This window comes from Pristiophorus japonicus, chromosome 13 (genome assembly GCF_044704955.1).
Source record: "Pristiophorus japonicus isolate sPriJap1 chromosome 13, sPriJap1.hap1, whole genome shotgun sequence".
Lineage (NCBI taxonomy): Eukaryota > Metazoa > Chordata > Chondrichthyes > Pristiophoridae > Pristiophorus > Pristiophorus japonicus.
The window spans coordinates 52,909,357-52,925,408 of record NC_091989.1 but is presented as its reverse complement, the minus strand read 5'-3'; the positions used below and the strand labels follow the sequence as shown (position 1 = coordinate 52,925,408).

Here is a 16,052-nt window from a genome sequence, read left to right as displayed (position 1 = left end):
TTTCCAACGTGATTTCTTGCTCACTTCATTGCTCTTGCAGCCATTTTATGCTGAATCTTTGCCCCAAGCCCCAAGCAAATTCATGGCCAGCTCATTTTCCATCATGGCACTATTCGAAGAAAAGCAGGAGAGTTCTGGCCAATATTTATCCCTCAACCAACATTACTAAAGTTGATTAACTGATCATTTATCTCATTGCTGTTTGTGGGACCTTTCTGTGGGCAAGTTGACAGCCTACGTTACAACAGTGACTGCACTTGAAAAGTAATTCATTGGCCGTGAAGCACAATGGGACGGTTGGAGGTCGCAAAAGGTGCTATATAAATGCAAGTTACTTCTTTCTTTCTAGAGAAAGTATGCTGGGAGCTGTTAGATACCTGCAGGATCAGACATCATAGATCTGGTCACATCTCTTGAATCTGACCACTAAGACCCTGAACAAGAATGAGCATAAATTTAAAACAGAATCTTAGATGAACAAAGTCACACCAGCAGGTTTCTCTCACAGCACGTTCATAGGAAAATAAATCTCCCGGAGAAATCTATTCTTTACGGATGAACATGAGCTTTTGCAGCTACCTCATTTCCTATTTGATTGATCACATTTCATTGAAGAAATCTTAGTTAATACAGTAGAGCTCAAAGCAGATTTTAAAGGAAAAATGTTTTGAATTATTCAAATCCTTCACAGGTGTATCAGAATAACACTTTCAGAGGCTGTAAGGCAGTTGGCTCCTCTTCATCAACGAAAATGTACATATGATTATAACCTCATATTTATTTTAATCACGTGGCTGTCCTTTTTAGAAATAATACACAGGGGGTAATACTAAAATGTGTACACAATTCAAACTATTGGCACACTCACGAAAATAGTGAGAACATGGGTGACTCCAACCAAAATACCAAGTCAAGATTTAAAATTGTAGTTGGCTAAAGCTGGGGTGCTCCACATTTGCCAGATTATTTTCTTGTCACATATATGCAGGAGCTAAGGCACCCTGGGAAAAAAAACTATTCTTCCTCGCATCTAATTTAAAGATATGTAAGCTTACACCATAGAGATTAATTTTGGTATTGTGTGGTTTGTGTGCTTCTTTGGTGAGTTCTATTGTCCATCTGTTCTCTTGCCAGCCAGAGCTATCTTAACGAGATATATATTTATTGGGGTTCGACAGCATTGTATGTTTCATTACAATTTTCATCACTAATGAAGGTGTAATTTTTCTTTCTAGATAAACCATGCGCCAACAATCAGGTCTTTGAGAATGACATGAGAGCCTGTAAGCGTACCTGTAGATCGCTGTCAGAGTACGATTACACCTGTGGAGTTCAGGATGTTCCGGTTTATGGCTGTGGCTGTCCTGAGGGAAAGTACATGGACAACACTGGAGCTTGTATTGATAAATCAGACTGCCCGTGTTATATTGGTGAACTGGTTATCAAAAAAGGACAAAGCATTACTCTGGATGGTAAAACCTGGTAAGTATCTTTTATCATATTCTACAAGCATTGAGTAAATAATTAAATGTGTAAAAATATAACACTGTCTTTTCATTCAGCACTTGTGAAAATGGGAAACCTTACTGTTCAACAGTTCCTACAACCACCAGTCCAGGTGAGCTGTTGCTTCTATTTCTTCCAGTGCCATCAGTATGAATAGACATTAAACTCTGAATTAAAATAGATGTTCATTTCTAAACAAATTGTGGTGATTTTTCTTTCTTAGTATGTCTGAATCGAAAAGTATATTTTGACTGCAGAAATGCAGAGATTCTTTGTGCAAAGACCTGTAGAGGACAGAATATGCCATGTGTAAGTAATATTCATGCATTCAACATTGTGCTTTTCAATGTATAATTATTCTAAATTGTTAGTTCACACCATGTCCCATTCTCCCATCGCCCCTGTACTCATTGACCTACATTGGGTGCCTGTTGAGCAACTCCTCAATTTCAAAATTCTCATCCTTGTTTTCAAATCCCTCCATGGCCTCGCCCCTCCCTATCTCTGTAATCTCCTCCAGCCCCACAACCCCCCGAGATCTCTGCGCTCCTCTAATTCTGGCCTCTTGAGCAACCCTGATTATAATCGCTCAACCATTGGTGGCCGTGCCCTCTGTTGCCTAGGCCCTAACCTCTGGAATTCCCTGTCTAAACTCACCGCTTCTCTACCTCTCTTTCCTTCTTTAAATTTGGTGGCCGTGCCCTCTGTTGCCTAGGCCCTAACCTCTGGAATTCCCTGTCTAAACTCACCGCTTCTCTACCTCTCTTTCCTTCTTTAAAACGCTCCTTAAAACCTACCTCTTTGACCAAGCTTTTGGTCACCTGCCCAAATTGCTCCTTATGTGGCTCGGTGTCTAATTTTCTGTCTCATAATACTCCTGTGAAGCGCCTTGGGATGTTTTACTATGTTAAAGGCGCTATATAAATACAAGTTATTGCTGTGATGTTAAATACAACAAAAGAATCATTTTAACTATAACTATTATTTCTTTATGTTTTGTTGTTCCATGAATTCCAATGCAATGTCACCTCACTATCAGTCTCACTCACCCTCACAATGGAATGGAATGTGTGCAATACATAGATTATGCAGAATACTGTACCTGTACTAATCCCATAATATGTTATCTCAGAATAAGGAAATTGGTGTAAAACCAAGAGTTTTGAATTCATGTAAATCTGCACTGTTTGCATCTCAATGGATTTAACACCAAATTGAAAGAACATTTCTTTCTTTGGTAAAAGTCAAATACTCAGTGTGTACCTGGCTGTGTCTGTCCTGATGATCTTGTGGAAGATGACAGTGGAAGATGTATCGCTCCTGAACAGTGCCCTTGTTTATTTGGAGGAGAAAGTCATGCTCCTGGAAGTACAATCCAAAGGGACTGCAATAAATGGTGAGATTTAACAATTTGAGAAATTAACTAACATTACTGAACAAACTAAATAATATATATACTTCTGCATAACACTAGATAATGTTGTTACATAGAATTACATAGAATTTACAGCACAGAAACAGACCATTCGGCCCAACTGATCTTTGCCGGTGTTTATGTTCCACACAAGCCTTCTCTCACTCTACTTCACCGAATCGATTTGCATAACTTTCTATACCTTTCTCCTTCATGTACTTATCTAGCTTCCCCTTAAAGGCATCTATGCTATTCACCTCAACTACTCCATGTGGTAGAAAGTTGCACATTCTAACCACTCTCTGGTTAAAGAGGTTTCTCCTGAATTCGTTGTTGGATTTATTAGTGACTAACTTATATTTATGGCCCTGAGTTTTGGACTCCCCACAAATGAAAACATCTCTACGTTCACCCGACCAAACTCCTTCATAATTTTAAAGACCTCTATCAGGTCACACCACAGCCTTCTCTTCCAGAGAAAAGAGCTCCATCCTATTCAATCTTTCTTGATATTTATAACCTCTCAGTCATCCTTGTAAATCTTTTTTTCACCTTCCCCAGTACCTCTATATCTTTTTTTGTAATATGCACAGTACTCTAAGTGTTATTTATATTGCAGTACATGCCAGGGTGGATCCTGGAGCTGTACCAAGAATCCATGTCCAAAGACATGCCTCGTTTATGGAGATGGTCACTACGTAACCTTTGACGGAAAAAGATACCGCTATGATGGCAACTGTGAATATATTTTGGTTGAGGTAAGTTACAATGGGAATGAACAGTGTCCTAAAATATTGTCTTTGTATGGCAAAAAAACAGACAGGAAAAAAAGTACTTGTATTTCTGCTGAACTTTGATATGGAATTCTATATATTATATATGTGTGATATATATAAAAAAATGAACAGCACAGTCACAAATATTAATATTTGGAGTAAAAGATAGAGCCCAAATTTGTAAATAATACTGCGCTATACATGATGGATCTCCATTTAATATTTTTCATGTTTTTTGGAGACGATTTAATAGGCTAGGGTTTCTACGGGCAGTAACCCATGATTGTGTCTTTAACGTTGGCAGCAGGCAAGGTACCTCATCTACTGTCATACCACAATCTAATTAGCTACCTATTTTTTATTTGAAAATTCTTTTGAAGGTAACATTCAGAATGTAAAGGTTTAAAATTTTGATGACAGAACAGTGGATTTGCATTTCCCCCAGCTGCAATGAAACCAAATCATAGAGGACTACAGTACATCACTGCCATAGAATTCATATTCTAATTGTTCAATCATTGATGATTCACCTATGATGTATTCAGCTCATATCTGAATTGCAAATCGGGGTAATTCTGGTAATCTCAGCAGAAAACTGCACTTGCAAGAAGCATGATTTGGAGAGCCACGGGGACAATGTTTTCAGTACACCTTTGCCCTGAGTGCCATGTGCTCATGAAAGTGATGGCTGATACAGTGCCAGGAAGGAGCCTTGTAACACCTTCCTCAAGGGGCCATTTTCTGTGTGAGCTCAGACAGTCAAATAAATGAAAGACTTGTATTTATATAGCGCCTTTCACAACCTCAGGCCATCCAAAAATGCTTTACAGCAAATGAAGTATTGAAGTGTAGCTAGTGTTGTAATGTAGGAAACACGGCAGCCAATTCACATACAGCAAGGTCCCACCTACAGCAATGAGATAATGACCAGATAATGTTTTTTAGTTATGTTGATTGTGGAATAAATATTGGCCGGGACACCAGGGATAACTCCCCTGCTCTTCTTTGAAATAGTGCCCTGGAATGTTTTGCGAGTACCTTAGAGGGCAGACAGGGCCTCGGTTTAACATCTCATTTGAGAAATGATACTTCTAATCGTACAACACTCCCTCAACACTGCACTGGAGTGTCAGCGTAGATTTCTGTGCTCAAGTCTCTGGAGTGGGACTTGAGGCAACAACCTTCTGACTCATAGGTGAAAGTGGTGCCCACTGAGCCATGGTTGTCATCATCATCATCATAGGCAGTCCCTCGAAACGAGGATGACTGGCTTCCACACTAAAAAAGGATGAGTTCATAGGTGTTTCAAAGAAGGATCTAATATTCTAGGTCCTGAACTACATAGTGTAGGGTAGAAGATGCCTGTGCGTGGATTTTTTTAACGAGCGGTGGCTGTTGCACACCAGCCACCACACGGGCTTGACAGAGCTAGGGCTTGGTCCAGTGGCAAGGATTAACCAAGACGACTGGAGACCTCCACTGCTGCACAGGCCTAGTGCGCACACATATTAAAGTGTGGGCTGGCCCGTGCTGCCCCTGGGCCCTCGCCTCTTCTGGCCCTGAACTCGCGCCTCTCCTGGGCCCCAATCACGTCCCTCTATAATCTCTCACCACTCCTTCACCCTGAGCTCGCTGCTCCTGCTGTACCTGTCCGCACTCCAATCACCGACCTGGACCTTGATGACATCCCTCTTCGCTGCCGTTGACACTACTGAGTGCTGGCTAGTTTTTCTGTATGTTGCAGCTGAACCTTTCCCTTCACTCAACTGGAGTCTACCAATACAGACCTTGCAGCATAGGTCACTGACTAATTAGCCGTGACTGATTTCCGCTCCCCACCCTAAATTAGTCCAGGGACACAAACGTTATTTGTAGGATGCACTTCCTCAAAATTTTCTAACTTGGGATAGATCTAACAATCTAACTGGATCCCATTTGCTCTATATGGTTTACCACCGCACTAGGCAGGTGCACTTACACACTGGCCATCTGGGGAGTTCCTTATTTGTCCAAGGATATAAAACTAGCGCAAGGGTTACAATAAATGTTAAATTGAAATTTTCAAAATGATGAAAACACACAAAAACATTTAAAATTAGTTTATGTAAATTTTGGGCCAAATTAAAATGTTTTTTTTAATATTTTTCAAAAAATTTAATTTTTATTTTAAATGCTTAATCAACGGGACGTCTAGTTACTTTTGAACATGGGAATATTTATTTTTGTTAGAATTGTGTTAATGATTTATTTATTTGTGGATTTATCATAAACTTATGGGGATTCCATTCGTAAGTGGAACCCCCATAAGCTGATGAGGAATCCTCCTTTCTAATTGGTTGGCCCAGCCCACGTGATCCTGGGGATGCTTGCGAACCTCTCGAGTCCCTGGGATCCACGGGCCTTTATGCAGGCAGGCCCAGGACCTGAAGCTCCAGCATCACCAGGTACTTTTGTATTCGTTTTTCGGTCGGCGACATACTCCGGAGGTACGCATCCGACCGCAAATTTTGGCCAAATTATTTCGCAGACCCCCGGAAAGTCTCTATGAAATCGCAGGCAATCACGGACCCCAGTTTGAGAACCGCTGATCTAAACCATATCGAATTTGACCAATTTCAGGTTCTCTTGGAGTCATTTAATTGCATTTGTACATAAGTTCAAGTAAATTCATCATCATCATAGGCAGTCCCTCGAAATCGAGGAAGACTTGCTTCCACTCCAAAAGTGAGTTCTTGGGTAACTGAACAGTCCAATACGTCCATTTGGATAGACGCACCAACATCAGTGTCCTCGTCCAGGCCAACATCCCCAGCATTGAAGCACTGACCACACTTGATCAGCTCCGCTGGGCAGGCCATACTGTCCGCATGCCAGACATGAGACTCCCAAAGCAAGCGCTCTACTTGGAACTCCATCATGGCAAACAAGCCAAAGGTGGACAGAGGAAACATTACAAGGACACCCTCAAAGCCTCCCTGATAAAGTGCAACATCCCCACTGACACCTGGAAGTCCCTGGCCAAAGATCGCCCGAAGTTGAGGAAGTGCATCCAGGAGGGCGCCGAATGCACGCAGAAGACAAGTGCAGGCAGCAGAATGAATGTGCGGTAAACCTGTCCACCCTCCCTTACCCTCAACGACTGCCTGTCCCACCTGTGGCAAGGACTCTGGCTCTCGTATTGGACTGTTCAGCCACCTAAGGACTCAGAGTGGAAGCAAGTCTTCCTCGATTGCGAGGGACTGCCTATGATGGATTAGGCAATGTTATTTGCTCTTTATTTAGCTGGGATCTTCATTTATTATGAATATATAAACATTAAAAGTATGCAATATTCATTATGTTATGGTATAAACCTACAAAGTATTAAATTAGCTGAATTATTGAACAATGTTAGTGTACCACCATAACATTCCATTTGTGATTCACTTTAGGATCGATGCAATCAAGAAAATAGCACACTTCAGATAATAATAGAGAGTGTTCCATGTTGTGAAAATGGAGTGACGTGTTCAAGAAATATCAGAATTTTACTTGAGGTATGTGTTTCTAGTTCATTAAACTGTAAGCACTAAAATATTCTAGCTGACATTGTATTATAATATGTGCCTTTATTTCTCACACATAAATTGTGATCATTCATTATTTTATACACATTATAAATCATTGGGATTTCTTTAGGGTAAAGAATTCAATCTAATTGATGGACGAGTGGTTAGAGCTGAGAAGTCTTATGGTCAAACCCAGTGCACAGATGATTCCTATTCTCTTCACACTGTTGGGCTCTATTTAATCCTTACCTTTTCCAATGGGATCACTGTGATATGGGACAAACGTACAAGAGTTTCAATCACACTGGATCCAAGATGGAAGGTATGTATATGGTTCAAAATTTGATCTTTCTTCATTCGTAATTATTTATTAATGCAGAAAATATATTAATAAATACCAACCATTTCAGGCAAGAAGGACTTGTTTGCAGAACAAAATGTTTTTCATCCCATTTTATGTACAATTATACTGTACAACATTATAATGAAAAAGATTACAGAATGTTGAATTCAGCAAGTCTGAGAAAAAATAATAATTTAATTTGTGTTACTTTGGAATGTGATGTAGAATTGTAACATCCGTCATCAAAAGGGTTAGATTAAAGCTATCCTGCCAGTGAAGGTGAGTCAAAGCAGTTCATTGATTCCTGCAACTCACAAGCACTGTCAACACACAAAAGTTAGTTTTTTTACAGTTGAAGGATCAACAGTTAAAAAATGATATAATTGGTCATTCCGTGGATGTGAATTTCCTAGCAGAAGCTTCAGATCACCTAGAAATTCATTTTCAAAGACCAGATCTAGCTGCCAATCTTTCATTCCAAATATATGAATAATCTTTCAGTATTCTCAATCATAAAATATCATCCTTGTGGCTGGCTGGGTGAAATAACGTAAGGGCAGGTTTTCTGCTTTCGTGTTTCTGATACAGAGCATCGCACACCAGGAGCTGATGTCAGGATGTAGGACCTGGAGGATAGGGCAGTCGATGCCTTTGAAGCCACACCTCAGATCGCCTCCCCTCCCAGGCCTGTCCTGCCAGCCCACTCAGATTGGGAGCTAGCCAATATTCCTGCTCCCACCACCCCCTCCCCCCACCAAACCAGCGAGCTGCAGCAGGGGTGCCTGCTTGGTGCCCACAACTTATTGGCGAGATGAGGCCCAGGTCTCAAATTGGCTCGGGCTTCACGCTGGCACCAGCGGGTGTGGGACTAACTTCATGTCCATTTTGGGAACTACTTTAAAATTGACCAGTTGAATACTTAAAAAAATGTCAATATTATAGTGATTAAGATTTATAAAATATATACATTTATTTCAGAACAAAATCTGCGGTCTGTGTGGAAATTTCAATGGTGATGTTGCAGATGAACTAACAACAAAAGGAAACTCTTTAGTGACCAGCACTTTGGAGTTTGGAAACAGCTGGAAATCATCGCTGTCTTGTTCTGATACACTGAATCAAACATTCCCTTGTGACAGAAACCCATACTGTTTAGCATGGGCTCAGAGGAAATGTAGCATAATGAAGGATGCTGTGTTTCAAAAATGCCATAAAAAGGCAAGTTTATAATGAAATATATTATTTGTAATTGGAATGAAGCCTCTCTTGCAAGGTACTTTTGTAACTTCTGACACTGTGGTCTAACATTTTTATCAGGTTGACCCAACCCCATTCTACGATGCCTGTGTCGAGGAAGCTTGTTCCTGTGATTTGGAAGGGAAATATCTGGGTTTCTGTACTGCTGTAGCAGTGTATGCAGAAGCTTGTAATAAAGCTGATGTTTGTATTCGCTGGCGAACCCCCGATCTGTGCCGTAAGTATTTGCATTATTAATAACTGAGGAGCACTTGTCATGATTATTTTACATGTGTATATTTGTGGGTATTGGCTCAGATGTGTATTGCAGGATGTAGCAAGCGCAGTAAAAATGATACATACAGAGCAAAAGGATATATATAAAATATACTTTTGCTCTGCAGAAGAGACTGCTGGCTCAAATTGAGGCTTAAATAACTGGAGGTAGCCATGTGATATGGATAGAAAATTGATTAAAAGCTAGGCAGTTGGGATAAAAGGGACATTGCTAGATTGGTCAAGTGGTGTCCCCCAAGGGTTGGTAATGGGGTACCAGCTTTTCATTATATAGAAATTATATGGATTTGGGAATGGAAGGGAGCTGGAATATTGTGAGGTTTCCTTGGAGGTACAGTGAAATATGCAGAAGACAGCAAAAAATTACATAGCGACAAAGATAGATTAAATGAGTGGAAAGTTTAATGTAGCTAAGTGTATAGTAGTGTACTTTGTGCGGCTCAGGAAGCAGCATGGAGGCCCCGACCTGCGAGAAATCATCAGTGGCAGGTCGGGGCCATAAAAGGAATGGCGTGCGGCCCAGGGAGCTGGTGCAGGAGGGCAACGGCAGCGAAGAGTGACATCAACAAGATCCAGGTCGGTGATTGGAGTGTGGGCAGATGCAGCAGGAGTGGCAAGATCAGGGTGAAGGAGCTGTGAGAGAATGTGGAGGGATGTGATCGGGGCCCAGAGGAGGCGTGAGTTCGGGGCCAGGGGCCCAGGGGCAGCACGGGCCAGCCCGCACTGCGATATGTGTGCATAATAGGTCCATGCAACAGAGCAGGTCTCCAACTGTCTTGGGTAATCCTTGCCACTGGACGAAGACCTAGCTCTGTCAAGCCCATGTAGTGGCTGGTGTACAACGGCCACCACACGTTCAAAAAATCCACGCACAGGCATCTTCCACTCTTGAGGATGTAGTTCGGGTTCTTAATTCGAAACACCTCTAAACTCATCCTTTTTTTTGGCATGGAAGCAAGTCATCCTCGTTTCGAGGGACTGCCTATGATGATGATGAGTGTACTTTGGAGATAAGAATGGCAGGTGAGTGTATAATTTAAATAAGTGCTGGAGGGTTTGATGAACAAAATGATTTAGGAGTACAGGTAGATGGGCGATTAAAAATAGCTCAGACATGCATAAAGTAATCAAAAAACTTAGACTTCATCATAAGAGTTTTACAATGGAAGTGTCATGTATCCTGCATGGTTACTGCTTGTATTATTACAAGGTGTGCCACCAGGGGGCACATCAGAGGCAAAGCAAGCCCTCACCTGAGGGTGGACCCAGCACCAAAGAGCAGAACAGCACAGCACTCGAGGCTCAGACCGCTCAGCACGGCTGCGTGGAGGTGATCCAGCTGAGATGACCTAAACGCACCTTCCAGGCTCCAGTGGCAGGACTTCGGAGGAAGAAAATTGGATTCAAAAGGCGACTTCCCAGCTTCGGTGGCAGAATCCGGGGAGAAGAGGATCACCGCAGTTGACATTGTGCATGGAGGAAAGATGGCGCCCAAACCACAAGGTGATGCGCTGTAGAAAAAGATGGCGGCGGCCAGACCATAAGGTACAGCGCTGATGGAGCAACACGTGGCACCAAACGAAGAAGAGGATTGGGGTAAAGATAGCAAGGCTCTCTTAAAGGAGGCCTGCAACCCACCACACTTCAAGGGAAAGTTCCACACTCTCAATCAATGTAAGAGCAACTGTGAGTTCGATGTAAAATGTGCAATTGATGATCAGAGCTGTGTACATGCAATAAGCAAAGAAAAGTTGCGCGATCGCAATCGGAGCTACAAGTTATTTACAATGAGTAATGAAACGAGTGTGCGATGTAGGATTTCAACTGAATACAGTCAATGCAGCGGACAGACACCCATCGGGAGCACACAGGTCCAGCGAGCTACCCAATGTAGTCGCCTGCGTCCCTGGGACCCGAATTATGTATCATAGAGTGTGGCCACAAGCAGCCAATATATACAAGCCGCAGAGCAAGCGATTTCAGGAGGGCAACAGCACCGGTATCGATACCCTGCCCCTGATCGGCTCCACCTCTCACCACGAGCCTGAAAGAGAAAACCGCGCTAAGGCACAGCCCCCAGACCCTATCACCACAAGGCTACACCCGAGAATGAAGGGTCACCCGCAACAGTTCTCCCAAATGGGACCGGGACCAGCCAGGATCCCAAACTAAATAACGCCCAGGCAAGCGAGTCAGCAGTTCCATGTGCACTGCCAGATGACTGCTCCCCAGGGAGCAGCAGTGACCCGGGGCGCAAGGAAAGGACAGGGAGGTCACAGACATCTGTGAATCTGCCAGACGATAGAAGCAACGGCAAAAGTCCCGAGAGCAGGCAACTTGGCAACTGCCAGCACTGGGCACTGCACTGCCACCAGACTACCTGGACACCACCCAGCAGTTCTGGTACTAGATTGTCTTCACACACCAGTACTGATTCCAAGTATATATCAAGTATGTACCTCACCAGTCAAATGTACTTGCCTCACAACTGTACCACAAATGTAACAATGTAAATGCAAATTTTTTCTTTTGGACTTGAATGTCTATGAATGTAATGAGCCACCGGCATAATTTATATGTGGGTGGGGTGGGAGAGAATGGAGTGGTCATGGATGCACAAACAGAAACCACCAGCACCTCTACTGCCAACGAAACACCACCTACTCACCCAAGATGGAAACGACCCTCCAAAGGTCAACCAGATAGAGCTAAGCCCAGAGTACAGTCAATGCATGAAGGCGATTTGCACTAAGGACTTGGGGGAGAGTGATGTCATGTATCCTACATGGTTACTGTTTGTACTATTACAAGGTGTGCCACCAGGGGGCACCTCAATGGGAGACTTGTAGGTTACCTGTACAGGTGTGCCAAGCCTAGTATAAAAGGCAGGCCACCAGGTGTGATCCTCACTCTGGAGTTATCAATAAAGGACTAAGGTCACTCCAGTACAAGTACAACATATTGCCTCGTGGAGTCATTATCAGAGCATCTAAAGACATAACAGGAAAAATTAGTACTGAAGTACTGGCGAGATTTCACTTGGAATATTTAAGCCGGATTCTGTGCTCAGAGGGAGTGCATTGCAAGAAATCGCAAGCATGTAAGTTATGATTTTATATCCTTTCATTTTAATGGGCAGAAAATCTTAAGCTGTGTGTCTGCAATTTCCTTTGATGCATGCCCTTTGAGCACCACTCCCACTGGGAACACAAGCACAAGGAACCAGCCCTATTTTAGTCAGATATGGATGCCTACCTTAAGAAGATATACTGGCCTTGGAGAAAGTCAGGTGACGACTTATCAGGATATTACCTGGAATAAAGGGACTTAGACCTGGTAAACTTGGATTATGTTGTCCTGACACTTGGTTGGTTAAGGGATGATCTAACCAAGGTGTTTAAAATAATGAAAGGAATCGACAGAGTGGAGAAGAAATAACTCTTTCCATTAGTTGGGTAATCCAGAACAAAGGGATTTAGGGCTGGATTTTCGGCTTTGATGATTTTAGGGTGATAATGGCGATGGGGCAGGAAAGTTAGCGCCCAGGAATAGTTTGCGCCTTAGTAGGTAAGTTTGGGCAGCTGGGCCCTGCATCAGGGATCACAGCGCTAAGGGAGGCTTTGTACACCGGGAATGCTCCGAGAGACGCCTGCGGGGGTGGGGGGGGAGGCGGCGGGCAACCTAAATATAAGCCACTAAAACTTTCCCAAAACATTGCCCACACCACTGTTGTACAGCTTTCTTGCTCTTTTTGCTTCATTGCTTTAAACACCGAATTACACACACGCAGTTGTAGTAATGGCAGGATCAGGGGCTAGAACCCCCCACTTTTGTGGTTATCACCCAAAAATGGGCGTTATTTCCGGCGTGGATGGTAAAAAAGGGTTTTCAGATCGCCGGCTTCTCGCCCATTCTCAAAACGCCTAGTTTACATTTTTGAAAATGGCCGTTACCGCTAGCGATGTCAAATGGGCGAAAGCGTTAAATTTTTCTGACCTGCCGTAAAGTGTGGCCGTCCTTAGCAACGGTGTGGCAACGCTCGATTCCCGCGATTCTGGAGGGGAAGGGTCACCGTGACATGCGCAGAAGAGGAAACAGAGAGAGAGGGACTGAAGGCGTGTCTGGGTGTGGTGTGGCTGCTTTGGGGGGAAGGAGGAAGACTTTAGAGCTTCACAGCAAGTAGGAAAACAAAAATTAGCTTGTTGCCAACCACATATTTGACCGAATTTGCCCTATAATGGAGGGAGAGGAGGAGGCATCACAGCACGCTGTGGAGTCTGATGCTGGAGAGAGCAGTGAGGTGGGAGAGGAGCACATTGGAGGCCTCAAAAGAGCCAGGAGGTTCTCGGATGAGGCAAATACCTCCCTCCTGCAGGTCATCGAGTCATGCTGGGGTGATTTGACACAGGGAGGGCGTTGGAAGTCCAACCCAAAGGCCTACCAGAAGATATGGACCGAGATAGCAGAGGTGGTCTCGTCAGCGACCAACGAGATACGTGAGGGCAACCAATATTGCAAACGATGGAACGACTTTGTGAGATCCACAAGAGTAAGTATTACATTGATTTACGTGTACTTATGTATTTATAAAATTTGATTTGTAACTCATGAGTGACTATCAGCAGATGTGAGGTCTTGCACTTTTACCGGGAATGTTTTACTCAAAGCCTGCGGTGGTGTATGCCTTTAGGTAAAGAATGATAATAATCATAATAATCATGATTACATCTGTCGGTTATGTCTTGTATCAGTCTCTGTGACGGTACCTAGCAATGATATCACGCAATGATCTCATACCGTGTCATCCTGGTATCTTTTACAAAAGAAGTTATCGACAACGAGGTCCGTGCAGAGGCAAACGGGTGGGGTGGCCACCAGTCCCCAGCGACATCACTGAGATGGAGGAGCGAGTGCTCGCAGTCGTGGGGAAGGACCCCCGGACAGCCACGGACGCATCTGCAGACCCTGAAGTGATGCCACGAGTAAAACTTACACCATTGCGTGATCTAAAATTAATAGATGCCACACCAACTCATATCTGAACAATCATATGATAGATAATTTCTAAAAGTATCATATAAATAATGCTGGCCTCATGAAAATCATTGCAATGCACAATGTGTTGATGGTCATAAAATGTGATGTCTGCGATGATTTTGAGAGCGGTGGTGCTTTTGTCGGCATATGCTGTGTGTAGCGCTGGACTCACCTTGTCACCCTAGCACCCCCTTCTCCTCTAATAACCTCATTTGTGTTTTGCAGCTCAGCCAGCAGCGCGGTCCCAGGCAAGGCCACAGAGGCCAGAAGGTGGGGCGCGGGGCAGGAGTCAGCGGACGATCCTACTATATCTGGTGCTGAGGAGCTCCGATTGTCACCTGTCAATCTGTTGGGTCTGTTCTCGATGGATGAGAGCACGGACTTCGAAGAACCTGCATCACCACGCTCCAGAAGCCATTCCACTCCAAGGCCATCTATTGGTCCTCCGGTCATTCCCACCTCCACTCTTGGGGTGCCAGCCCCAAGCACTTCTCCACAGGCCACCCCATCTGTCCCCAGGACGGCGCCGACCCCGCGAGGCCTCGTGGACATGGCAGGTCTGTTCCACGAGTGCGACATAACAGCGGAGAGATGGTACAGTTGTCCAAGTGGACTGTGGACATTGGTGACCAGCTCATTGAGGCATTGGGGGGCATATCCTGGCACCTGGTCACCATGACCGAGTACATTCTGCGCATAGCGGAGTCCCTGGATGCGATAGCCAGCAACACTGCCGCCACAGGCCTCCCAGTGGTTCCCGAGCGCGTCACTCCACACCTAGGTTCCGCCCCACCACTGCGAACGACAGATGAGAGCAAGGACCAAGATCCTGCTTCTGCATCAGAGAATGTTGCCCCCTCGGTACCCTCCGCTCCCGTACCCATGCAACGACCGCACCTGCCTTCATCCCCCCCAATGAGGCACCGCCTGAGGAGCTCCTCGGCCAGGCGCCGTGGAGCGAGGAGGGGAAGGGGTAGAGGTGGGGAAAAAAGGGACAGGGGGGAAGGAAAGTGAGGTGCATGTGCACAGGTGATGGCTGTGTTATATCTCCATCTGGGTGTATGCAATTTGTTGCAATGTATGGGGGCTGGGGACCACGCTCCTGCTTTGCCTTTGTACTCTGTGTTGGTGGACATGTTAAACATGTGATTTATGTCAATCGTGAAAAAAGTTGGATGTGGGTGGGGATTGGGTATTATTGGCTGTGATACTTATGATTTCAGACCAATGTTGCTGTTAAACTTTTGGCATTGAACATAACCTTGTTGCGCATTGTCTCAGATAGCTGGATCGTTACACACTGGTGATTCCTTACCATGAAAGGGTTAACTACAACTCAACATCAATCAACGTAAACTTTAACTGGCACTAAGGTGATGGGCACCATTGATGTCTGAGCTTCACACACACAGCAGTGTGTCAGCATTGTCACTCACATCAGTGCTCTTGAGGCAAATCTTTCCGATATCAGCTCCTCACGTAAGAGTGGGATTTAATAAATGCCAGCCACACCGTTGGCGTCCGTCCCGGTTAGCTCCACTTTTTGTAGGAGGTTTTTTGAGGGGGCGATATTCTGGACGATATGTGTGCGAGCTGATGAAAGTGACGATGGGCGATCTCCATGGCCGCTTGTTTGGATAAATATGCTCTTTACGACAAAAAACAGACACCGGATGTTAATATTGAATCTCGGCATTAATTCCGTGAGGAAAGTAACGCTGGGTGATAATATGGGCGTTGAAATCGCCTATTCTGCTGATTCCGCCCCAAAAAAGTGGCCGGGCGGTAATATTTTTTGTTGGCGTTGAGCCCATTGTGAAAATAACACTCGCCGATAAGTCTCCTAAAAAAACCCGTCACTTTCCATTTTGTGCCAAAATGGGTGATATATGGGC

The 16,052-nt window shown here is 44.2% G+C and overlaps 1 protein-coding gene across 1 annotated transcript in view; it reads left to right on the top strand.

Moving 5' to 3' along the window:
- LOC139278097 (mucin-2-like) overlaps positions 1-16,052 on the top strand; it is a 138,402-nt gene that overhangs the window by 38,956 nt on the left and 83,394 nt on the right. The window contains exons 17-25 of the mRNA XM_070896755.1: positions 1,236-1,482; positions 1,563-1,618; positions 1,730-1,815; positions 2,751-2,902; positions 3,540-3,678; positions 7,128-7,232; positions 7,375-7,566; positions 8,566-8,805; positions 8,905-9,061. Coding sequence (XP_070752856.1) covers positions 1,236-1,482; positions 1,563-1,618; positions 1,730-1,815; positions 2,751-2,902; positions 3,540-3,678; positions 7,128-7,232; positions 7,375-7,566; positions 8,566-8,805; positions 8,905-9,061 — 1,374 coding nt within the window. The remainder of the gene's footprint in view (positions 1-1,235; positions 1,483-1,562; positions 1,619-1,729; positions 1,816-2,750; positions 2,903-3,539; positions 3,679-7,127; positions 7,233-7,374; positions 7,567-8,565; positions 8,806-8,904; positions 9,062-16,052) is intronic.